The sequence below is a fragment of the Jaculus jaculus genome, chromosome 9 (assembly GCF_020740685.1).
Source record: "Jaculus jaculus isolate mJacJac1 chromosome 9, mJacJac1.mat.Y.cur, whole genome shotgun sequence".
NCBI lineage: Eukaryota > Metazoa > Chordata > Mammalia > Rodentia > Dipodidae > Jaculus > Jaculus jaculus.
In genome coordinates this window covers 27,582,658-27,608,655 of record NC_059110.1, presented here as the reverse complement: position 1 = coordinate 27,608,655, position 25,998 = coordinate 27,582,658, and the positions used below count along the sequence as shown (strand labels likewise).

Below are 25,998 nucleotides of genomic sequence, written 5' to 3'. Positions count from 1 at the left end.
GGGGTGTGGCATCTGCGCACACACACACCTTCCTCAAAAGGCGTTATGGTCCTCTAAGCCTCCCTTTACCACAAATGGTGCCACCGTCCCAGGCTCTGCTGGTCCTTACTGGGGACAGGAGGATAATTTTTGAATTCAAACCTCCAGTATCTGACAAGCATAGTCTTAAGATGGTAGTGGCATGGAATATTCCAGTCTGATCTTGTAGGAATCGTGCTAAGGAGGTCTGTATGGAAAAAAGAAAAAAAAAAAAACACCAAAGTAATAAAATTCTCTCCCTCCATAGCTCAAGCCCCTTGCTGGGAGGTGGCCACTCACCCTTCCGCAAAGGCACTGCCGGGCAGTGACCAGCAAGTGGTAGGGTTAAAGAGGAGCATCTTCGGTTGGCACATCTAAGCCACACCCCAAAAAATATGAGGATGGAGAGACTGCTCCGTGGTTAAGGTACTTACTTGCAAAACCTGATTGCCCGGGGTTCGGTTCCCCGGTATCCACAAAGCCAGATGAACTAAATGGCATATGTGTCTGGAGTTTGTTTGCAGTGGCAGGAGGACTTGGCACGCCCACTCTCTTTCTTTTCCCCTCTCTCTCCTTACAAATAAATAATGAAATAAAACTTAAGGCAAACAGGAAAAAGCCAGCAATGGACTTGAACTGACTTCTAAATTCAAATGTTCCTTGAATGCAAGGTCGCAGAGTGCTGGGAAACAAATGGGGGGGGGTATGGGGCGTATGTGTGTGTGTGTGGGGGGGGTTCTGAGTCTCTGGAAGCTTGGCCTTACTCCTGCGAATTCAGAGCTGCAGGACCAGGGAATCTGATGTCACCTCCACGACCCTGCAATGCCACTCAGCCTAGAGCTGGGATTTACAAAAAAGCAATGAACGTGGGGATCTGGTTCTTTTTTCTTTTCTTTCTTTCTTTCTTTCTTTTTTTTTTTTCTCTCTCGCTCTCGAAATCCCCTCCGAGAGCCTCTTTTAAAGATTTATTCATCACGTGCGCTGCTCAAACTTTTTAGATCCAGTCCCAGGCCTGCAGTGCAGGCACTGGGGTGTTTTTTTTTTTTCATTTTTTAGGACTTTCTTTCTAATTTCCCCTCCTCTTTTTTTTTTTTTTTCTAATTGCTGATTTTTCTCCAGAAAGGGGACCGTAAAAAAAAAAAAAAAAAAAGAACTTATTTCATTTCCAGTTCCCATCACCGCGATTTCCACATGGATGTGACGTGGAGGCGAGCTTCCGAAATGAAATGCCCAGGTGACTCACGCGGGGACACCCCAGGGCGGGGCGGGGCGGGGCGGGGCGGGGCGGGGCGGGGCGGGGGAGCAGCGCTCTCGGACGCCCTCTGCCGGCCGGCCCGGCGACACGCAGGGGGCTCCGCAGCGCTTCCAGCCGGCGTCACGTGACTGGAAAGTCCCTGAGTACGCTGGAAATCCCCGGCGACTGAAAGGCAAAAAAAAAAAAAAAAAAAGGGAAGTGCCCCGTCTGCAGCCTTGTCGGCGGGTGGAGCGAACGGGGTTCAGAGCCCCCGGCGGCGGCGGGGGGGAGGAGGGGGAGGGAAGGGGGTGTTAGAGGGGCGGAGCGGACAGAGAGCGAGAGAGAGGGAGGGAGGAGAGGCAGCCGGGAGACGTGCACACACCCCCGGGCTACAGAGAGCCAGCCCGATCGCGGCGGCGTCCATGGGGCGCCTCTTCGGACCGAGCCGGATCGCGACCCCAGCCGGCGGCGGCGGCGGCGGCAGCGGCGTGCGCCCGCAGTGACGGACACTCGGGACCCAGGCGGAGGGAGCGCGCGGTCGGGACGGAGAGGTGAGCGCCATCCCGCGGGCGGGCGTGTGGTGCACCGTGCAGGCTGCGCGGCTCCGAGCCCGCCCGCCGGGTCTGCGGGGGCGTGGGGTTGCCGGCCCCGGGCTTTCTGCAGCTGTCCCCGGTGGTAGAGTTTGTTTGTCCTCGTTGTCTCCCCCCTCCCCGCCCCTAGCCCCTTATTCTGGGGGGAATCTGAGGTCACCCGTGCCAGATGTTCAGGTAACAGCCGTGGATGCCTCCAGCCGGCCAGCTGTTCCTTTCTGATCCATGCAGCCTTGGTTTAAACTGCAGCTAGATGCGCCTGGATCGGAGGTGAGGGGTAGTCTTGGGATGTTTTGTTCATTTTCGCATCTGTGTTTTTTTTTTTTTTTTTTTTGTTTTTTTTAACTCAAGCTCTGCACGTAGACCTTGCAGAAACGCAGAGTTTCATCCTACATTGTGCAAGACAGGCCCAGAGGGGATGCGTGTCTCAGAGGCCACCGAATCTGACTTGGAGGCTTTATAGTCACCACTGAACCTGTCTGGGGACAGCTGCCACGGACAGGGGACATCTGCAGGGGAATGGGTCGCCTTCCTAACTTGCAGCAGTATAACAAAAGTTTGCATTGTGCAAGTGCGTGTCTGGCCTGCCTCTGGGGGCTTATGCCAAGTCTCTGCTTCAGTCCGACCCCACACTCAGACTCACTGTCTTTTCTCAGCCTTGGTCGTTCCCACATCCTGCCACCTGGCCTCTCAGGAAAGAAGTGGCATTAAGTAAGCTCAGCTCTTTTTCTTTCCTTTCTCTCTCTATTCTTTCTTTCTTTTTTTTTTTGCCCATTTCATTTCTGGTTTTTGATTTTTCCTTGCAAAGGCAGTCTGACCAAGTGTCTCAGGACAGCATTTAGAGTTTTCTGCACCCTGATGTCTGGTACAGCCAGTTAATAGTCCGCTGTGCATCTTGGAGTTTCACAGTTCTTTGTACAGTTTTGGACAGGTACTTCCCAACAGTTGCCTGAGGTATTTGTTGATAAATAATACATAAGTTTCCACATCGCATGCAGAAATGTCTGTTCGGAGTGGAAAAATAAAATGAGGGGGAGAGACTTTGATGAGTAAGTTCTGTAGAATCGTATTGATCCTTTGACAAAAATTGGGAAATTTTATCTTTAAGGTAGGAACAAATAGAAAAAAAACTAAGGGTAATGCCGTGTTTTTTTAACCTATAAGAACATTATAGTCATGTGTCAGGAAAATTTATTCTCTTAAGTGTGGGCAGTGCATGAACTGAAAAGCTGGGCAGTGGTTTTGATTGGTTTTAAAGAGACACTTTTGCAGGCTATGCAAGGCAACGTATTAATGAGCTCATACTGAGCTCTCAAGTACTGACAGTTGCATTGTCTTGCATATGGTTTACACCCCTCTATCCTCCTTTTAGATCTTTGCTGAAAGATCTTGAGGTCCAGAGGAGAAACTTAGACAAGTCAGAGAGCCAGAAAAGGGCACAGCTACTTGCTTGATAGTCTTCCTGCTGTTTGTTTTTGAAAGAAAGAGATGCTGTTACAAGGACTAGAAAGGGGCTGGTCCACGAAGACCGGGCTTCTAGGCAAGGCTCAGTCTCTGCATGGCCGCTAGATTTGGGACAGACCCGCACCTGCAATTGCCTTAGCTGCAGATCCATTTGTTGTGTGATTTCAAGGATGGAAAGAAAGTCATCTTTGATATTATTGTTCTTGTTGTTGTTGTTGTTATTTTAGGCCTAGCATTGGGCTTGGCCTGCAATAAGTGGTCTGGCAATTCGTGTTGAATGGTTGGATGGATAGTTTTGTAAAAGAGACTTTTCCTGCACCACCAAGGCGAAGTGTGTGTGTGATTGTGTGTCATCATTGTGTCCATACTCCTGCTAGGATTTTGCCCAGTTGCACCTGTAAGGGATATATCTGGCATCAGACATGAAGAATCACTTCTCTTAGGCATCACCCAGCCATCAGATTAAGAATTCCAGTGCATATCCCCAGAAGCAACTTCAGGGGTTTCTAGTTCACAAGAGGGTCAAAAGAATTGCGATCACCTTGTCAAATGCCTGGGCCCACCCTAGAGTGGCTCCCTTAATGAAGTCCCTCTTGCATAGACTGAACATCTTTCTTACCTAGCGAGGTTGCCTTGCATTAGCACAAATGGAGTTAAGTATGCACTGCTGTGAAACTTCCCAGGGAGCTCAGGAATCACTGTTGTCTTCTCAGAGATTAGACCACATGTGCCAGTCACATTATTAGGGGACAGTGAAGCACGGCGGCACTCAGCATCGCTCCACACTGGAAGGCTAGCTCTACACATCTGTGCCCATCACTTCTGACACACCATTGGCATGGTAATCATGCCCCTGGGGCTTTGCCTCAACCCTTCTTGCATTTGTCCGGAGTGGTCTGCTGGCTGGAACATCGTTCCTGTTTGCTTCCAGATTGTACTTCCTCCACCTTTGATTAGGCTTGACCTTTGCTGGTGAAGGGGGAGGGGGGTGGTGGTGCATCTGACCACTTGGACCTGAAGGCATGTGATAAACTGTGGCGGCCTCTTGTGTTGAGGCTGTGGCTCTCCGGTGTTCCAGTGTCTGTTCTGGGAGGTGCACCATTTCTTACTGTTAGAACTGCTTCTTTTTCTCATGCCCAGAAGTTCAGTGACTTGGATCTAAGGGACGGTTGACAGTTTGCTCTTACCATTGCAAAGTATCTCCCTAGACATCGGTTTTATTGTTCAAGTTGGTGTTGACTATCAATGCAGGGTGATGAACTTTTGGAACCAACTCCTTTTCTTCCTTGGGACTAACGAGCAAACATTAAGCAGGAGTTAGGTGCCACCTGGGGTTTCCTGTGAAACATTTACTGTCTTTTGCAGCATGGGGAGTGTTTGAAAGAGACGAATCCAGACTTAGATAAGAGCAAAGGTTGAATGGCGGAAGCCCTAGGGAACAAGCTACATTTGACAGGATTCTGGTATACCTTAGCTGGCCTTTGGAACTTCTGGAATCTAGCACCATGGCCCAGGGACATTAGAGAGCAGTGGGAGCTGAGGTCGGCTTTGGGGAGCAGTACCTGTCCAGCCCTTGACAGACTGGCCGGGCTGCCTGACACACGTTACTGAAAACACGGGTTATTCCCCTCCTCCTCAGTGCCCACTCTCCGCCTTCCTTCTCTTGTTTAGACTAATCTTTAAAAGTGATGTAACTTAAAACAGTCCAGTGTGAGCTAATCTTTGGGGCCGGCTAGTATCCAGGGAGTAGAGGTGACTAAGACCTTTTGCTTCCAGATTAGGGTAGTGACAAGATCAGACCCTGGGGTTTCCTGCAGACAGGTCCATTGGGAGTGGTGCCGAAGGCAGGCTAACGGAATGGGCTTTTCTCCCTCCTCTTCAGGCCCTGTCGAGCACCATGGCGGAACAGCTCCTTCCTCAGGCCCTGTATTTGAGCAATATGCGGAAAGCAGTGAAGATAAGAGAGAGAATGCCAGAAGACTTTTTCAAGCCCACCAATGGGATCATTCATCATTTTAAAACCATGCACCGATACACGCTGGAAATGTTCAGGACTTGCCAGTTTTGCCCACAGTTTCGGGAGATCATCCACAAGGCTCTCATTGACAGAAACATCCAGGCTTCCCTGGAAAGCCAGAAGAAGCTCAACTGGTGTCGTGAGGTCAGGAAGCTTGTGGCGCTAAAAACCAATGGTAAGATTTGCTCTGCTGTTTCTGTTGCCTGGTGCTCGTCCCCATTCATGAAATTTTAATAGACACTTGCGTAGAGAAACGCTGCAGGGGTGGTAGTCGCTTTGATGCAGGATCTCACTACGTAATATCCCAAGCTGACCTACGACTTGTGATCCCCTGCCTGAGTGCTGGGCTGGTAGGTGTGAATCGTTGCGTCCTGCTAGGTGAATACTTTGATTCAGGATATTTCTCAGTGTGTGTATTAGAGCACTGAGGGCAGGGAGGATTGTGGGATGCGTTCTAAACACCCTGCCCCAGTTAGGTGATTAACACTTCTAATTCTTGCGTCCATTTAATCATCAATAAAGTGACCTTCCCTAGCCAGTATGGAAATAACTGGAAAGGTTTTAAGTTCCAGAGAAAAGCATGGTATGAAAACTGGTGTCAGAGCTTTCCCCAGTGTCAATAGAACATGCCGTGTGATGTCTTGCATTTCTTGAGTTCCTGGGGTGATGAATGAATAGCCGTTAAGGGCAAGAGATGCTGCTTTTGGCTCTATACCCCTTTGCCTAGGTTCTGGGGTGTAGAAACCTGGAGATAGCTTTCTACATTGCTGCTGGCACTCAATTAAGTGATGTCTAGAAGTAAATGGTTGTACTTTCAGGAAGGGGCTTCCGGATCTATCACCTCAGGTAGTCAGCTATTTGAGGTATTTTCACACAGGCTTTAGACTTCTACTTCTTAATGCTTAGGAGCTCCCATCACTGAATATTTTCACATCTGTGTCTTTTTGCAGTATGGCCCTTTTACCTCTCATAACTATTTCCTAGTCCAAACTTTTTTTTAAATTTGTTATCATTTCCTTTGAGCAAGAATATGCATATTAACAGAAATTTCCCAAGATACTGTTTCATGCAGGCACAAAGGTCTGTCTTTAGGATATAGATATTTATTATAATAAGTGAAGAGATTGTATAGGATTAACTAACTGCTTACAGTCTAGGTTAAAAATAGCAATCTCAGGTTTTTGTACCAGTGACTATAGTCTTCCTGGTCAAAATAATATTTCCAAGAGTAGAAAAATCCTTGTTGGCAGGATGATGGTGAGAATATTAACTTAATAACTTAATTGGCATATTAACTTTGGCTGTTCTTGACTTGAGTAACTCCAGTGATCAGTGCTTGTGGGGTTTTGTTTGTTGTGATTCTGGGGACTCTTGTATATCACCTCGACATCTTAACTCTATTTATGAAGCTTAGACTCTTAGAAAAGGAGTCAAGAGAAAACTGGAGATGGCTGTTGTCTTCATCATTGTTCTTGGCATTAAATCAAGTGATGCACAGAAGTAGGTAATTATGTTCAGTTGTCAGCAAGGGGCTTATATGCTTGACAGTTTGTGGTTTTAACTGTGTCCCATTTTGTTACAAGAGAGAGATGGAGTTGAGAGAATTAGAAATGGTGTAGAAAAAAAAAAAACTCTTTACCATTAACAGAATTAACAGGCATTGTACAATATGTCCTTTAAAAGAAATACCTTATTTCCTTGAGAAAAAAGGCAATATAAATATCAAACGCTGTGCAGTCTTGTGTTATTTAAAATACTAAGGAGACACACTACAGATTTAAACTACAAACGCAGGTGTATTTGGTAACATGGGAAATAGGGATTTTTAGGCTCAGAATTCTAAGTTCCTTCGCTTTGACGAAAACTTCTTAAAATTATTGAAAGGAAGAAATGACATTTAGGGGAGGAGGGAACAGGTGTCTTCTTTTGTTTGATTTTTATTAGCACCTTTCCTTTTTAAACTCCTCCTCCCTCCAGGAGGCTTTCTTCAAAGGCAGTGGTCAATTTGGGGATGGGGTGGTTCACAAGTTTGCATTTGAGGATATGAGACTGCGGTGAATGAGGAAGGGAGGAGGTGGAATCAAACTGAAACTTCGTGAAAATCCCAGCGTCTATTGGCTGCGGCCATTTCACTTGTATAATGAGTAGCCCTATTCCAGCTCAGCCTGGCCACACCCACTTGGAAAGTCCAGGGTGCAGTTTGCAGCTTAAATGTCTACACACCAGAACAAAACGTACAATAGCTGTTGCTCAATTGCTAGTCAAATATCTTCGTGCTGGGGAATTCCAGATGTTACTTAGGGAATTTTATACTAGTGCATCTCAATAAAGAACTGAAAGTAAGCACAACAAGAAGAAAAATGTCTTATCTTTGCTCTAGATTTTGCAAAGGGGAAATTTCAACAGAATGTAGTCATTGCCACACTTCAGCCAAGGCACAAAGCTCCCTTAGGTCCCCTGGTTCAGGTAGTTGTCTGAAATGGGTGAATTGAAGGGATCCTGGCTGTGGATATGTACTTGCCAGATTTTTGTTGTTGTTGACAGTTTGACCATAATGACCATTTGACAAAATTTTGAATAGTTGCATTACCTTACTTCTAGAATAATGTAAGAAGAGTTCAGCTGTTACCAAATAAATAAATAAAACATGCTTTGCAGTTTCCCAAAGAAAATAAGGAGTTAACTTATTTTATATTAAACCTTGCCTCCAACTGCTTATTGTTCAGGGAGTCAAAAGGAATGTAACCTTGAATTGGAGATGGTGTGCAGTGGCAAAGCCCTTGCCTGGCGTGCATCAGGCTCTGAGTTCAATGCCAAGGACTGCAGATATAAATAAATCAATGCATTCATTTAATTGTGACTTCTAACCTAGAAAAGTCACAGGCTAATCAAAGAAAATTAGACTTGCCTATCTCTCAAAAATGCCAGTCTAAAACACTGACTGAATAATTTTAAAATGTTAACATTTAAATACTTTTTAATTTTTTTAAATTGGTAACTTTAACATATGAACATGTTACAAATTGGTCATATTGCTATCAGGTTATCTTTATATATATTATATTTATATTTTTAGGCATGGTCTCATATAGTCCAGGCTGGCTTGGAACCTGCTATGTAGTCAAAAATGATCTTTCATTTATTTTATTTTATTTTTATTTATTCATTTGACAGAGAAAGAGGGACACACACACACACACACACACACACACACACAGAATGGGTGCACCAGGGCTTCCAGCCACTGCAAACGAACTCCAGACACATGTACCCCCTCGTGCATCTGGCTAACCTGGGTCCTGGGGAACAGAACCTGGATCCTTTGGCTTTGCAGGCAAATGCCTTAATTGCTAAGCCGTCCCTCCAGCCCATGATCTTTCATTTCTAATTCTCCTACCTCTTCCTCCCAAGTGCTAGGGTTCTAGCTGTATGCCTCTACAACTGGTACATGTGGTACTGGGCATCAACCCAGGGCCTGATGCGTGCTAGATAAGCATTCTGCTAAGTGAGCTATATCCCCACCATTTATGTTTTACCTTTTATTTTTACTTTTTTTTAAAGTTTATTTATTTGCAAACAGAAATATAGAGAGAAGAGAGACAGAGAGAATGGGCACACGAGGGCCTCCAGCCACTGTAAACAAACTCCAGACGCATGTGCCACTTTGTACATCTGGCTTTATGTGGGTACTGGGGAATTGAACCCGAGTTGTTAGGCTTTGCAGGCAAATACCTTAACTGATGAGCCATCTCTCCAGCCCTATTTTTACTTTTTTAAGATAGGTTTTTGGTGTGGAGCCCTGGTTGGCTTGGTACTTGCTATATTCCAGGCTGGCCTCAAACTCACAGCCATTCTCCTGCCTTAGCCTCCCAAGTGCTTGGGTTACATACATGCCCACTTTTAAAACGGACTTTACAATTGCTCACAAGCGTGTTCATATCAAGCATTTAGAGGAGGAGACAAGGCCATCAGGGTGCAGGCCATTTGATATTGTCAACCCTACATTACAAGCCAGGAGAGGAAACTCCCAGGTCCTCAAAGCTAAAGTGGAATAGTCAAGTCATTCATCACTGAGTCATAGTCAGACCATCCCTGTCTATAGTAAGAGCTGAGCTCAGGCCTGCTTCCTGGTGTGTGCAGATGGCCCTGGATATTAATGCCTTCCTTAAAGCTAGAGAGAAATAGTGCCAAGGCTTTTGCTTGCAAACCAAGGGTGTCTACAAAGATAGGACTGGAGATCATAAATACATGGAGACCTTAAGGAATGTCCCTATGGTCACCCAAGCCAGTTTAGGCGCAGAGTCATGCTGTAACCAAGGTTCCCTGTCTGATTCCTTTCCTCGGTTGGCAGTACTCATTAAACAGAAAGTGAATTATTATTTTTTTTCCTTATGACTGCCATCACCTTATGAAATGCTATCAGCTTGCCCTTGACTAAGAATCAAACCATCCAGTCCCCCTGCGATAGCAGTGGGGTTAGTATATCCAGAAAACCTTCCCTGGGACTTCTCTGCAGGCTACTTGGCTGTGGTCTTCATGGTCTTCTTCTGTCCCCAGGTGACGGAAACTGTCTCATGCATGCCACTTGTCAGTACATGTGGGGTGTTCAGGACGTGGACTTGGTCCTGAGGAAGGCACTGTGCAGTACCCTCAAGGAGACAGACACACGGAACTTTAAATTTCGCTGGCAGCTGGAGTCCCTGAAATCTCAGGAATTTGTGGAAACAGGGCTTTGCTATGACACTCGGGTATGTTGTTTTATAATTTTATTTATTTACTTAGATAGGAAGAGAGAAAGGATGCGCTGGGGCCCAGCCACTGTAAAGGAACTTAAGACGTATGCACCACCCTGGGGAATCAAATCGGGGTCCTTCGGCTTCACAGGCAAACGCTTTAACTGCAGTCATCTCTCAGGCCATCGGGTCTGTTTTGTTCCTGGGCCATGGTTCGTGGTGGCTGAAAGGTGCTTGGCCAGGCCAGCCCTTGTCCCGTGAGGAGCGTCTGACCCACTAGTCACATGCGTAGAGCTAAGCAGTGCACACTCAGTGGAAAACATTGGCAGCTTTGTGTGCGATTACTCTGAGCTTCTTCCTTCCCACTGCTCGGGGCCACTGGGCAGCAGATTTCCAAGTGCCCATTTCTCCCTCATGACAGTCCTTCCAACCGTGGGCTTTCCTTGGGCATTTCTGTCAGGTTGATTTTGACTGCCCTTGGCAAGCTCGGCTGTGCCGGCCACTCCAGTGAAGAATGGATGTCATTCCCAGTCACAGTTGGGCATGTTTGTAGAAGAGGTGCTTTTGTGTTGTGCCCCATGAAGGATGTTTAGCTTTTTCTCATTTTTGTTTTTGAAAGCAAGTGGTGAGTCCTTTCCTCTCTTGGTACCTCTCATTCAACAGAAAATGCATTTATGTTTTCCTTATGGCCCAGTTTTGAGTTTGCCTTGTAGTAGACCGAAGTAAAGAAAGAAATTCAAAATTGGGGAAAGGATGATGATTTCAGGAAGGGGGGATCAGTTGAGCTGTGGAAGTGTGGCGTCATGGGGGAGCAGCTTGTTCCTACCCAGTGCATCCCAATTTCCCCTTCTCTCCCTCCCCGACCCAGAACTGGAATGAGGAATGGGACACCCTGGTCAAAATGGCATCCACAGACACCCCTACAGACCGAAGTGGACTTCAGTATAACTCCCTGGAAGAAATTCACATATTTGTCCTCAGCAACATCCTCAGAAGACCTATCATTGTCATTTCTGGTGAGATACTTTGGATCATCTTTCATCAGTGTCTTTGCAGTCTTTCTGCCCTAATGCTTTGGTGCTGAGGGGAAGCCCACACTCCCAAGACCACCGGTACCAGTAGTGGGAATTTCATGCAAGTCACCTGCGCCTTACTTTTCTTTCTGTTTCCTTAAACAGACAAAATGCTAAGAAGTTTGGAATCAGGTTCTAGTTTTGCCCCTTTGAAAGTTGGTGGAATTTACTTGCCTCTGCACTGGCCTGCCCAGGAATGCTACAGATATCCCATTGTCCTTGGTTATGACAGCCAACACTTTGTACCCCTGGTGACCCTGAAGGACAGTGGACCTGGTAAGAAAACGGGATCAGTTCACATTCATGACCTGGAATAACAGGGCTTGCTCACTTGTTCCCAATTGCAACCATCTTATTTAAGTGTATTATTTTTATTCATTTTTTTATTGTTGGTTTTTCAAGGTAGGGTCTCACTCTGGTCCAGGCTGACCTGGAATTCACTATGTAGTCTCAGGGTGGCCTCCAACTCACAGCGATCCTCCTACCTCTGCTTCCCGAGTGCTGGGATCAAAGGCGTGCGCCACCACGCCCGGCTTTAAGTGCATTATTATTATTTTTTTTAATTTTTTATTTATTTATTTGAGAACGACAGACACAGAGAGAAAGACAGATAGAGGGAGAGAGAGAGAACGGGTGCGCCAGGGCTTCCAGCCTCTGCAAACGAACTCCGGACGCGTGCGCCCCCTTGTGCATCTGGCTAACGTGGGACCTGGGGAACCGAGCCTCGAACCGGGGTCCTTAGGCTTCACAGGCAAGCGCTTAACCGCTAAGCCATCTCTCCAGCCCAAGTGCATTATTTTTAATTAAAATATGTTGTTCTGTCATTTGCTTAGCCATATCCATTAGACCACAATGCATGGGACCAGCAATGTGTCAGATTTCAGACCTTTTCAATTTTTTAAATGTTTACAATAGACTTGACCAGTTGAGCATCCCTAATCCAAAATCTAAAAATGCATCAAAATCCACCCAACAGTTTCAGATTTGGGAACATTTCACATTTGGGATTTTCTTTTTTTTCCAGATTCAAGTCACGCAACCCGAAACAATGTTGTGGCTGGCGGCAGTAGCCCCAGCCCTTCCGTGTCTTTCTGTGTGTGACTTGGGAAGTAGTTTCAGCACACTTACCATGGATAGGAGGGTCACGTCTGTGTAGTCCTAACACATGACAGTTCCGGCGCACAATGCTCTGGGTGCTGTGCTGGGTATGGAGCAGGTCAGCATGTGTCCAGCGACCCATTATCACAGTAGCTTCATGTGTAATAGGCACTGAGCTAAGTGCCGCAGGCACAATACTTTGTTCCATTTCACACTTGTGGCGTCTCTGTGAGGCATTATTTGCTAGATGAGGCAGTTGAAAGAGAGATTAAATAACCCGCCTAGTATCACATAGCTTGATAGTGACAAAGTCGGGATTCAAACTCAGGTCAGTTTAACCAGCTCAGATCTATGGTCTCTATTCACAGTAGTAAGTTTGAAGTCAGGCTGGGTGGCCCGTCAACAAACAGATGAATTGGTGAAGGAGGTGGGATATATTACACAGTGGCGTTTTATTCTGCTACAAAGAATGAAATGTTGAACAGGAGATAATTGTGTTAAATAAAATAAGTCAGAATCAGAAAAGTATAGCATTTTCTCTCACATGAGGAACTAAGATTTCTTTCTTTCTTTCTTTTTTTTTTTTTTTTTTTTTTTTTACTTATTGGAGAGGGAGAGAGAGAGATGGAAAGAGAAAAGGGGTACACCAGGGCCTCTGGTCACTGCAAATGAATTTCAGATGCGTGCACCACCTTCTGCATCTGGCTTTTGTGCGTACTGAGGACTCAAATCCTTAGCCTTTGCAGGCAAGCATCTTAACCACTATGCCATCACTCCAGCCCCTAGATTTCTTTTAAGAAAGACAAAAGACATGAAACTAGACAGGAGACAACTTGGGAAGAGAAAGGGGCTCACGGGGGAGGAAAGGGGGTGAGAGAGGGCAGTGTGAGGTAATTACGATCAAAGTTTATTTTATGTGCATATATGAATATGAAAAATAACATATAGGCATTTCTTTTCCCTGTCTGAAAAAAATAATCATATAAATAAAACTACTTAAAAAGCATCTCCTTGGTCTAGGCTGGTTAGTATTGTGTGGGTACCTTGAGAACAACATATTTTATGTTATAGTTAATGCTCTTTGCTTTTGGGTTTAACTGAGACTAATTGATCCCCCTGCAAATTATATGCTTTCTGAAATTTCAAATTTCAGTCATTACTTATGATCTTGCATACAATGTCATATGGTAGAATAAGATTTCACTTACATCCTTCTTTCTTTTTTATTTTCCTCCTCAGAAATCCGAGCTGTTCCACTTGTTAACAGAGACCGAGGGAAATTTGAAGACTTAAAAATTCACTTTTTGACAGATCCTGAAAATGAGATGAAGGAAAAACTCTTAAAGGAATACTTGATGGTGATTGAGATCCCGGTGCAAGGCTGGGACCACGGCACTACTCATCTGATTAATGCCGCAAAGTAAGTGGCTGAGATCAGCTGTTCATTCTGTCATCTGTATCTGCTCATAAGCAGCTGCCAGCCCAAGACTCGGCACTGCAGTTATTTGCAGTTTCTGTCCATGTGAAACAGATTGAGTGTCAAGGACATGAGTTAGAAAGGACTATCTGTAAGGGAATGCTAAGTTTGGATTCAAACAGAAACAAGTAATGTATCCATAATGATTTCCCTGCAGTTTTGGTTGCTGGACATCAGAGCTATGGGTTTTAAAAAAATTTTTTAAATGGCTTTGCACCAAGCATAGTTGTTTTTATTTATTTATTTTATTTTATTTATTTATTATTTTTTGTAAGGTAATGTTTCGCTCTAGCACAGGCTGACCTGGAATTCACTCTGTATTCTCAGGCTGCCCTCGAACTCACAGCGATCCTCCTACCTCTGCCTCCCAAGTGCTGGGATTAAAGGTGTGTGCCACCATGCCCAGCTTGTTTTAATTATTGAAGTAAATATCAGAAGGACTAGCAAGTGAACACCGTTGGGAATACATCCCGGCTTATGGGAAGTGTTGATGTGGCACCATAGGGAGAAAGGGGAGGTGAGCCTCAGAGGACCCGTTGTACAGTTATGTAATTACTGCACACTGGCTTATGTTAAAGAGCTGCCTTCCCTGAGAAGTTAGATCAGGTGAGACCGCAGAAATGAGAGGATAAATTTCTCAAAGTAAAGATCATCCAGTTACAGAAAGTCAGAAGTAAATAAACACTTCCTATGGGCCTGTCTTCCTCTGGAACAGTGAACTTTAGGAGGGACCAGACACAGGCTTGAAATTAATAGCAACAAAATATAAAATACAAAGTTCCAGAGTAATTTATAGCCTTATAGACAGTCCCAAATGAATATCCTGAATAATGTTTTACCAGAAATCTGACTTCCAAGAAATTAGAAAATGAAAGTGACCTTTTTTAAAATTTTTTTTTCTGATTTATTTATTTATAAGAGAGAAAGAGAGAGAGAGCACCAGGGTCTCTAGACACTGCAAATGAACTCCAGATGCGTGCGCCACCATGTGTATCTACCTTACATGTGACCTGGAGAATCAAACCTGGGTCCTTAGGCTTCACAGGCAAGTGCCTTAACCACTAAGCCATCTCTGCAGCCCAAAAGTGACCCTTTAAGAATGAGAGGTAGTGTCCCCTTTTTATAGAGGACCTCTTTTTTTTTTGTCTTTCTATTTTTCTTTTTCTTTCTGCAGTCCAAGGGATCAAACTCAGGGCCTTTCATACACTAGGCAAATGTTCTACCACTGAGCTATGCCCCCAGCCCCAAAGACTTCATTCCTTAGAACTATCTGCAGTTGTGTGGGAGCAAACCTGAGTAATTTAAACTGATCTCGGGTTCATGCAGTCTTCATAGCTGAGGAGGTGATCTCACATTTGACTCAAAACAGATAGGAACTGTACTGGACCATGTTATGTCTTAGGCATGTATTTCAGTGCTGGTTATAAAGCCACCATGGCCCCCATTCGTGGAAATGTGTGTAAAGTGTCGTTTTGCATCGTCTCATCTTCCCCTGTTTGGGCTCTAGGTTGGATGAAGCTAATTTACCCAAAGAAATCAATCTGGTAGACGATTACTTTGAACTTGTTCAGCATGAGTACAAGAAATGGCAGGAATGCAATGATCAGGGGAGGAGCGGGGCACCTGGGCAGAGCCGTTCGGAACCGTCCCCGCCCCAGCTCTCGCTCATGGATGTAAAATGTGAAACGCCCAGGTGCCCCTTCTTCATGTCCGTGAACACCCAGCCTTTGTGTCACGAGTGCTCGGAGAGGCGGCAAAAGAGCCAGGACAAGCTTCCCAAGCTGACCTCTAAGCCAGGCCGCACCTTCGGGGCTTCTCGGGGAGACACCTTGGAGCCTTCAGCCTGGAGTCCCGAGGAGCCAGCTGGGGGGCCTCACTCGGCCCCACCCACAGCACCCAGCCTTTTCCTGTTCAGTGAGACCACCGCTATGAAGTGCAGGAGCCCCGGCTGCCCTTTCACACTGAATGCGCAGCACAATGGATTTTGTGAGCGGTGCCACAATGCCAGGCAGCTTAATGCCAGCCACGCTGCAGACCCCGCCAGGCACTCAGATCCCGGCAAGTGTCGAGCCTGCCTCCAGGATGTCACCCGGACATTTAACGGGATCTGCAGTACTTGCTTCAAAAGGACTACGACCGAGCCCTCCTCCAGTCTCAGTTCCAGCATCCCTCCTTCTTGTCACCAGCGCTCCAAGTCTGACCCCTCTCAACTCATCCAGATTCTCTCTCCAAACTCTTGTCACAGAGCTGGAAATGAAGACCCCTCTGGCTGCCTTACCCAGGCTTCATGGACTCCAGGGGACAGGACTGGGACAAGCAAATGCAGAAAGGCTGGCTGCATGTATTTTGGGACTCCAGAAAACCAGGGCTTTTGCACACTATGTTTCATCGAGTACAAAGAAAACAAACGTAAGTGAAGCCATAGATCTCCTAAAACGACTTCCTAGAAGCGGCTTTGCCCCTGACCACCAAAAGGAGCTGACCCGACTAGTCAGACAGAGCGATCATATCTTACTGTGCTTTTCCACCATATGCCCTTGGCCATAGTCACTGGGGTCCTGCTGGCCTCATCCAGAAGCAGCAGTAACCTCACAATTGAAGCAGTCCCATGTTATCACGTGCCCCAGATTAAAAATACCTTGTGCATAGAGTTCACACCGTAGCCCAGGCTTGCCTGGAAATAAGTAGATGGCCCAGGTTACAATACTCCTGGAAGCCCTCCTGCCTCTGTCTGTCAAGTGCTAGGATTACAGGCATGAGCTGCCGTATTTGGCTATGAGATCGGTTTTCCTAAGGCCATTCGTTGCCTGTCATTGATGTGATAGTTAAGACTTCGGCTGCTTTGGTGTAATAGTGTGAAGAGGAGGAGCAGGAGAGAGGGAGTCTTGGCTGACAATGTAGTAAAATGTTTGTAGCCTGCCTGGGCTCAAGCATGAAAGACAGATGGGGATTTAATACCTGCTGCTCTGTTCTTGGTCCATGTTCAAAGTGAGAGATCTGTGAAGTCAAAGATGTTCGGTCCTCATGCTGTTTTGCTAAGCTCCTAAGTAAGAGTCTGGTCTCAACCCTGTCCTTAAGGCGGTTCTGATCTGTATTGAAAAGCCGTCTTGTTCTCTAATGTCAGTGTCTGTGCCGTGACCCAGACGTGGTACTGAACAGCATAGTCGTTCTCTTGTAGATTTTGTCGCTGCCTCTGGGAAAGCCGGTTCCACAGCCTCCAGGTTCCAGAACAGCATTCCGTGCCTGGGGAGGGAGTGTGGCACCCTCGGCAGCACCATGTTTGAAGGGTACTGTCAGAAGTGCTTTATCGAAGCTCAGAACCAGCGCTTCCGAGAAGCCAAGCGGACGGAAGAGCCACTGGTAAGACCTTTGGCGAGGTCCTCCTTGCTGGAGCATGGTCTGCCTTCTGTGACAAGCAGGCTTTCTTCCCTGCTGGGTGTCTGCATATGACAAGGACTTCCTTAGGAAAGCCTGCTGGAAGCACCTAGAGAAATGTCCCCCTTCTCTGTGGCTCCCCGGGGTGGCAAGACTGCTTCTGATCTGCATGCCCGAGGTGCACTGAGAATTCATTTGGGGACTGGACTGATGACTCAGCCATTTAAATATGCAGGAGGGCCTGAGTTCAAATCTCCAGGTCCCATGTAAAATAGCTGGGCGTGGCTCTGTGCACCTGTAACCCAGGTCCCACAAGGGGAGAATCTTTAGGACCCCATAAGCTCCTGAGTTTCTGGGGAGACCATGGCTGTGCTTAAGCTGGCCTCCACAGGCGAGCCTGTCAGGCACCTCAAGGTCACATATATGTGCATACACCACACATGCACACGTGCATGTGCACACACACACACACACACATATACACAGGCAAAAGAAAAATTTTTTTTAAGAATTCATTTCGAAAAGCAAACAGCCATAGACTAAAGTCTTTGCAGACATCCTGAAAGCCAGATAGTGTTCAGCGAGTCTTTGATTTGTAGGTACAGCAGATAACCCTTTATCATGAGCCAAGAGCCCAGGCATCCCAGGTGCCTCCACTTACTGATGTATCAGAAAAAAAACCAGCAATAACCCCAGAGAACAGCGCTAGGTCCAGTTTGCAGCCTCCATGGCAGGATAGGTGCTTCCTCCAACCTCCCTGGGGTTAGTTAAGCTTTCTGTACCCTGTTTAGTGACATCTCCAGAGAAATTTGAGCCAATATTTGTCTCTGTTCTTTCCGCTCAGAGATCAAGCCCACGCAGGGACATGCCTCGAACCACACAGGGAGCCTCACGGCCCAAGTGTGCCCGGGCCTCCTGCAAGAACATTCTGGCGTGCCGCAGCGAGGAACTCTGCATGGAGTGCCGGCACCTCAGCCAGCGAGCAGCACCCACAGCCCACCGGGATGAGCCCCCTCCCGAAGAACCCCCCAAACAACGCTGCCGGGCCCCCGCCTGCGATCACTTCGGCAATGCTAAGTGTAACGGCTACTGCAATGAATGCTTTCAGTTCAAGCAGATGTATGGCTAAGTTCAGACATGTAGAACTGTCCCAACAAGAGGGACCTTGAGCTGCCAGGCAACTTGGTGCTATACTCTAAAATCCTGAGTGCCACTTGAAGGGGCAGGTCCTGGGACACTGGCCTCGAGGAGCTGTCTTTGAGCGGGAGAGGCAAGATAAGCTGTTCTTCATCATGCCCGTGATGATCACATTTGGTAGCCAGGAATAAATACTCTGCCCAGGTGGCTTTAGAGCAAAGCTTGTAACTGACTGGCGCTGCTTGATGTCAGATTCAGCCAGAAGCTGCTGCTTCTCTCCTACCAAGCAGAGGGCTGGAACCATCTCTGGATGCGGAACACTTCCACATCCAAGCACTGGCGGTGGCTGCTCTGCCACGTGCCAGGACGGCTGCATCATGTTGACAGAAGCAGGAAAAGACAGAAGACAGGCAGGTGGGTTGAGAGACCCGGGGCCACCATCCTGCCGCCAGAAGCCGCTCTCCGCTGAGACGGAGAGCTCAAATCCCCGGGGCGCCAAGGTCCTCTACAGGAAGCTCCCAGAAGCTCAGGGAACATGGACATCTTCTGGTTCGTTTCCCAGGTTCTGCGGCAAAGCGGAACCTCCTCCATGGACTGTGATTCTGAGGCTGCTGAGACTGGACATGTTCCCACGGAGAGAACACAAGCTACTCTTGACAGTATGCACCACGTGAACAGCAGAAGAACATCAGCAGGAAGACATGTAACCCAGCGTTACCTTCCTCTTCACTCTACAGAGGTGATCTTGAGATGAGGTGTATATCAAAGTGTGTGCACATATAATAATATGCCCTTATATTTATGAGGGATTTTTTTTTTTTTTAGTGTTTAAGTGATGCCCTACAGATACAAGTAGAAAGACTGAGTCATAATAACCTGTTTTCTGGTTATTGTTGGGGCAGCTCTCTGTATACACACAGCTTATGACATGAACTCAACCCGCTGCCTTCTTGAAGGGAGCTCTCCATGTCCTTTATTTATTACAAACGTCAGAATTATTTAAATGAAGATTCTCTTGAAAATGCTGCAGTATCTCCTTGGATGACACATTTGCTTTGGGTCATGTTCTAGAACCAAGCAAGCTCCTGACCACAGCAGGGAGGCGACCTCTTTGGATGCGTTTTGACTCATAGTCTCCCTAGGAAAGAAGGAATTGCTTTATGAGTAAATCTGGTAGAATCTGTGCTTCTTATAAAACTCTGGCTGTATGGTAAGAAACGGCTGTGTGTTTTCTGGAGATGTTTCTGAGTATCCTACCTCCTTGGAGAGATGATGGTGAGGGAGTGTGGAAGAGACTGTGGAGAGCCGCGGGGAACTAAGCGGTCTTTCGGGATGGTTTTGCTAACTGGGGTAGTGTTGTATCCTTGGTGTGCTGAGTGACGCCCCAGCCTTGGACAGCAAAACCCAGTAGCCGTGAGGATGAGGGAGTCTGTGTCTGTCGTTGGCCTGCGGTTTCTCAGTGTGCTTTGTGTTATTGTCATGCTTGCTTTAGGGGAAAAAGAAAACAAAAAAGAAAAGAGGGAAATGTGTTTTTCCAGAGGTAAAGGCTGCCATTTGGGGGTTCTGACATAGGACCTGAAAAATCTTTGTGATACATAACTCTACATGGCCTTTCCTCATGTTATCCGAACACATCTTTCCCCCTGACTTCAGTCTTTTGATTTCTTTCCAAAGATGTCAACTACTTCGATGTTTTCATCGAGTTCTTTCAAAGGTAGTACTCTTATATTGTGTGTCTATTGATATTATATCATTCTTAATGTGAAACAGTAGAATTATTTATACTTATCATAGAAAATATTTGAAATTTGCACATCTAGTTGTCCTTAGAATGCTATCATTGTCAAGTTTCCCTAAAGAAATGTAACTTTTCATAAGAGTCAATATGAAAAAAAATAAATTATTTCAGAACAAAGTTTGATGTTTTCTTTTTCTTTTTATTTATTTTCTTGAAAGCAACAGAGAGAAGGAGGGAGAGAAAGAGGGAGAGAGAATGGGCGCAGCAGGGCTTCCAGCCACTGCAAACGAACTCCAGATGCGTGTGCCCCCTTGTGCATCTGGCTAACGTGGGTCCTAGGGAATTGAACCTTGAACCAGGGTCCTTAGGCTTCACAGGCAAGCGCTTAACCTCTAAGCCATCTCTCCAGCCCTGATGTTTTCTCTTGATGAGGGCGGGAAGAAGACTGGCTAGTGTGTAAAGTCTTGTTTCCCACACAGCCAGGACAAGGCTACATCTCTTCCCTGCTGGGAATAAGGGTAGCTTTCTAAAAATAATTAGTGCATGAGAGTAAGACTATGCATTCAAGCACAAGCTTTGGGTTTAACAGTGACAGGGCAGAAGCTCCTCAGGGGTGGGAAAGCTCCCATTTCCTCACCAAGACACCTGCCCAGGCAAGGCTCAAGTTCTTCTCTTGAGACTCCCATCATGAGTCTTCATGTGAGGGAGAAAGAAAAAAGACTTAAGGAGGGTAGAGTGACAAGGAAGAAAGAAAACTTGGCAGGGAGGCAAGAAGATATGTAAGACTTTTTTTCTGGATCAAACAGGCCAGGTGATCTAACTATGAGAGCCACCATAATGGCAACTTATAAAGTTGCCACATCTGTTCAGCTCTCACACCAAAATGACCACCAAAGATTTCTGTGATCCCCAACTGGAGGAGAACCTCCCCCCACCCAATAGTAACCCAGTATAGTCAATTCTACAGCTAACCTTCTATTTCACACTTTTCTACCTGAAGATGGCATCAGATAGATCCTTCAGGTTGAGGGCTTATTCGCCAACCAGGGAGAAATGACTTTCCATGACCCTCACCTCAGATTGGACCTCGGGACACACATTTGTTGGCTTGTTATTAAGGATCTCAACAAAGGATTCAGATAAAGAGTTGCAAAAAGCCAGGTAATGAACTTGTGACTTTCATGCCATCCATTACATACCACCCTCCACAAACTTCCATGTGTCTAGCTATCTGGAAGCATTCTGAATCCGGGAGTCCACTGGGTGTGTTTTTATTTTTATATTTTTATGTCTTTATTTATGACAGAATGAATGAGAGACAGTAAGGGCATGCCAGGCCTCTTGTTGCAAATGAACTCCAGATGCATGTGCCACTTTGTGCATCTGGTTTTACATGGGTACTGGCAAATTGAACCTGGGCTGGCAAGCTTTGCAAGAAAGCACCTTTAACCACCAAGTGAACCATCTCCCCAGATCCCATTGAGGTTTTTATTCAGACTTTGTTACATAGGCATGACAGAAGCACAGACAGTCACTGAGCCTGGGATGGGACAAAAAGTTTGACTTTATGCTGGCAGGTTATGGGGTGGCTGGGGTAAGATGAGCCAGCAAGACCTGGCTATTCAGACTGGAGGTTCTCCAGGAACCATTCCTTGTTTGATGGCATGGGATAGGTAGGACTCATTTGAAATGCAGTCCTGGGATTTGTTTCTTATCAGACAAGGTAGATCAGAGAATTTAATTTTATTTGTTTTGTGTGGTGGGCGGGGGGGGGGGGGGGGTAGGTGTTCCGCAAAGTAGAGTCTCATTCCAGCCATAGTTGACCTGGAATTCACTCTGTAGCTCCAGGCTGACCTTGAACTCACAGTGATCCTCCTCCCTGAAGCCTGTGCAGGGGATGAAAGTATATGTTACCACACCCTGTATTCAGAGAATTTCTTTAGACCTCGCTTTAAGACAGACACTGGTATATTTTTAGTTTCTATGGCTTGCCTTGTGGAAGAGAAAGTTTTTTGTTGTTGTTGTTGTTTTTGTTTGTTTGTTTTTTTAAAATGTGGTTTGGAGACTGACTTCTGAGCCAGGAACAATGGACTATAGCCCCTTTTTCTACCCAGTACAAAGGTACCTGTGGGATACTGAGTTGAGTCAGGACCACAGCACATTTCCTAAAGTCTCAATAAGTTCCTCAGATGATAATGACCACTAACCACAATTTAGAACCAACCATACCTTTGAAAAGTTATTTTAAAAAATTCTGGTTTAACTTGGAGAAAATTTAGAAACATTCTTAAATACTTCAATGAACTCCAATTCATCAACATTTTGTCAAATTTATTCCATCTATTGCCCTTGGTTTATACATTATGTATTAATTTTGCAGGGCTGTTTGAAAGCAAACCCAGCTATTGTGACATCACAGTCACAAATACTTTGTCATTGACCTTTAATTCATAAGAATGTGTTTCTATATAGCATTTTTCTGTAGCTTATTGATTTCACTTTGGGGGACACTAAATCCCAAGTAAGTATGGACACGAATCATGGAATGACAGAAACATGATCTGGGCAATGCACTGTTAGTGGATTGCATCCTTGTGTGAATGTCAAGGTAGACTTAAATAAACTATGACCCTATGGCATCGACTAAGCAATATAATCTTATGGGATAACCATTGTGTATGTAGGGTATCATTGACGAAAGTATGTCATTACTAGTTGCCTTGTTGTATTCTAATTTCTCAGGTTAGCCAGGACACAAGACAAAGTCTTGTTGCTTTTGGTTACTTTTTCATAAGACTCTTTCACTCTTTTATATTTTTAACTTTTCAGGCTATCAATTGGTTAGTGACTAAGCTGTTTTTTGTTCTGTTGCATTTTGCTTCACTTTGCCTTGTTTTTGAGATAACATCTTACGCTGTAGCCCTAAGTGGACTGCTACTTCCTGTGCCAACCAGGGTGGCCTTGAATTCGTGGTAATCCTCTTGACCCAGCCTCCAAGTGCTGGCCTGACAGGGGCACACCACCAAGCCTGGTTGTGTACAGTGCCTGGCATGCTGGGTTTGGCTTCTTGCCTTGCCACCGTGTCTGTCAGTGCGTTCTAAACTCACGAGGTTCTGCTCAGCAATGGTGGTCTGTGTGTCCCATGGGCCCCCACCCCACCCGACCTATGCTGTTTGAATACTTGCCCAGGGCAAATCATAAAGTCTCAAAATAGACCTTCCTCCTCCTTTTTCCTCTCCATTCTCCCCACTTCTCTCACCCAGTATGAAAATGTCTATTTCTTCAGTCAGCCTGATGACCATAAGCATTTGACCATAAGTCATCAGGGTTTCTAAAATAGGAAGTGACTTATAATTAGCAAATTACCTCTGACTCAGAAGAATGACACCCAGACAGGGGAACGGCATGGGTCGAGGGGGCTCTGAGGGGGCTCAGTGAAGACCGTGGCTCCCCCTCTGGGGGTTGTGTGTGGCTCACGAGTTCATGCTGTGGTATCTCCATTCATTTTTTATTTTTTATTTTTAATTCCAAACTGAGCACTCCTGGCCTTCTTCAGTCTTAAATTGATGACTTTCCAAAAAAAGACCTCTCTCCTTCAGTCTCTCCATCCACTTCCACTGCTGTCATATGCTACATAATAAATGTCAACTAGCCCAAATTGAGCTCACAGTGTCTGTTTCTCCTTTCTGGGCTCAGAGGAGGCATGATCGTCCCAGCCTCCTAAAGAGCTCCCTCACTCCCACATCTAAACTCCTCGGGAGCAGATCTCCACGTAGCTCTCAGATCGAATCCTTGTCCTCTATTCATGGCTCTGGCCTGGGCTTGGGCTTCACCTTGGCAGCCCACACTCACTGCACCTGTCCATCGCCCTACCCAGTCATGCTTTCTCTTGCAGTAAGACTACCTGGTGCCTTGCTATGGTCCCCAATGCCCACAGCAGGCTATGTGCCACTAGGTGGTAGAAGAAGAAAATAGGACATGTCTGGGTTTATCTTTTAGTCTTCAAAAAGTATGATATAAATCACATCCTGCTAAAATGCATATGCAAATCGACACTGGTACTCTCCCTTAGTTTGTATCTTGAGGGGTTCAGTGTCATCTGAGCAGCCTGGAAGTAACTGGGCATGGATCAGCTCAAGGGGTAGTAGTGACCCATTCTTTCTTTCATTCCTCAGGTGCAAAGTACCTGTGTCCCTACAGACAACCTGATTTGAACACTTAAGTTTGGAAAACAGATTGAGCACTGAATCCAGGGACTCATGCTTGTTAAGTAAATGTCCTGCTAATGAGCTATGTCCCCAGCATGGAAACAGGATTTTTGGGTCTCCAGAAATGAAGAGTTTTGAGAATTTTTTTTTTTTTTTTTTTTTTTTTGGTTTTTCAAGGTAGGGTCTCACTATGGTCCAGGCTCACCTGGAATTCACTATAGAGTCTCAGGGTGGCCTCGAACTTATGGGAATCCTCCTACCTCTGCCTCCTGAGTCCTGGGATTAAAGACATGCGTCACCACGCCCAGCTGAGTTTTGAGAAGTTTTGAACCCTTTTGTTGGCAATATCAACTTATCCTTACATGTGGTTGACCCTGTTAGCATCAATGAAGAAAGGAACTCATCCGAGTTTCAATGAAAACTCTTGCATATGTGGTAACTGGAAATGAAATATAATTAATCATAAAATAGAAGGTTCACACACATAGTCAAGGACATTTTCTAGTCATCTCTATATCTCTATTTTGTGCTCATCTATTTGTGATATCTTTTTTTGCTCTAATTAGTTCTTAACATCAAAGATCACAAGAGAATGAGTTTAAAATAGGAAATAGCATCATTTAAAAGTGATAAATAACTTTTAAGAAAAATCAAGTCTATGTATTAATTTTACAATTATTTTGAGATCAAAGTATTTTAGCAATAATAAAAATAATTATTAGCTGGGCGTGGTAGTGCATGCCTATAATCCCAGCACTTGGAAGGCAGAGGTAGGAGGACCACTGAGTTCAAAGCCACCCTGAGGCTACAGGTCAGCCTGGGCTCAAGTAAGACCCTACCTCAAAAAATCATATATATATACTTATTTATATAATTATTTAAAAATACTTCAAAGTTCATTCTATTTCATTGCTTTAAAATCCCTAGTTTGTTATTTTATATTGTTTCATGTAATTGTGCATTATGATTAATTAAAAAGAACACTGTATCATGAATGAATACTTAAAATTGATTTTTTTTTTTGAGGTAGGGTCTCACTCTTGTCCAGGCTGACCTGGAATTAACTCTGTAGTCTCAGGGTGGCCTTGAACTCACGGCAATCCTCCTACCTCTGCCTCCCGAGTGCTGGGATCAAAGGCATGCGCCACCACTCCTGGCTTTAAAATTGATTTTTAAAGATGGTAGACAGTCAAAAATCCAATTTCTGGGCTGAAGAGATTGCTCAGTGGTTAAGAGCACTTCCTGTGCAATTATGAAGGCCTGAGGAGGCCTAACCCCAATACCAAGAGACCAGGAGCAGGTGATCTAGTTAGGGGCCCAGAGGGACATAGATGCCCTACCCCCTGCCCTGGCGAAACTAGAAGGAAACTCCAGTATGATTTAAGATGGCAATAAGGAACAGCTTCCTACTTCTTCATGCTTAATTTATAATGAGCTTTTCCCACCTTCTCTACCTTCTACCTATCACGGGCTGGCCCCTCTGAGTCTGGGTTCTCCATCCTGGTCCACCAACCAACCATAGTCCTTCATGTACTTTTGAGCTTGGCAGTGAGATTCATCCCAATTGGATGCATAATTTATAAGAAAGTGCCCCAAATTGTTATGTGGATTTCCTGGGATTTTTCCCTATAGGGACCCTTCCCAGCGTGGTGGTGGGGGGGGGGGGGGCTCCTTCAGCTTGGGAACTTTTTGACTCTTTTATTTCTACTCTCTCTTAAAATAAATCTGTCATAATTTACCCTTCTTCATGTCCACGTTTATCAATTATTTGCTAATTGTAAGACAAGAACTGGCGGGGGTACACCTAATGCTCTGATCCAGCCACACACACACATC

General features: G+C 45.5%; 1 protein-coding gene across 2 annotated transcripts; it reads left to right on the top strand.

Annotated features, from left to right (window-relative positions):
- Positions 1-1,746: 1,746 nt before the first annotated feature.
- On the top strand, positions 1,747-20,131 carry Tnfaip3 (TNF alpha induced protein 3). 2 transcript variants are annotated; one of them, XM_004651168.2, is made up of 9 exons: positions 1,747-1,803; positions 5,189-5,498; positions 9,881-10,071; positions 10,925-11,072; positions 11,235-11,405; positions 13,467-13,647; positions 15,212-16,113; positions 16,883-17,064; positions 17,924-20,131. In XM_004651168.2, the coding sequence occupies exons 2-9, from the start codon at positions 5,204-5,206 to the stop codon at positions 18,206-18,208; spliced, it is 2,355 nt and encodes a 784-aa protein (XP_004651225.2). In that variant the 5' UTR covers positions 1,747-1,803; positions 5,189-5,203; the 3' UTR covers positions 18,209-20,131. The 2 variants fall into 2 exon arrangements, with proteins under 2 accessions (XP_004651225.2, XP_045015554.1); XM_045159619.1 differs by lacking the exon at positions 1,747-1,803 and adding an exon at positions 2,031-2,112.
- The last annotated feature ends 5,867 nt before the right edge of the window (positions 20,132-25,998 follow it).

Bases quoted from the DNA above. Each gene is read 5' to 3' on its own strand.
- Tnfaip3 (XM_045159619.1), top strand. From the start codon at position 2,068: ATGCAGCCTTGGTTTAAACTGCAGCTAGATGCGCCTGGATCGGAG. The intron at 13,648-15,211 runs GTAAGTGGCTGA...TTTGGGCTCTAG, and splicing joins CATCTGATTAATGCCGCAAA to GTTGGATGAAGCTAATTTAC. The intron at 16,114-16,882 runs GTAAGTGAAGCC...GTTCTCTTGTAG, and splicing joins CGAGTACAAAGAAAACAAAC to ATTTTGTCGCTGCCTCTGGG.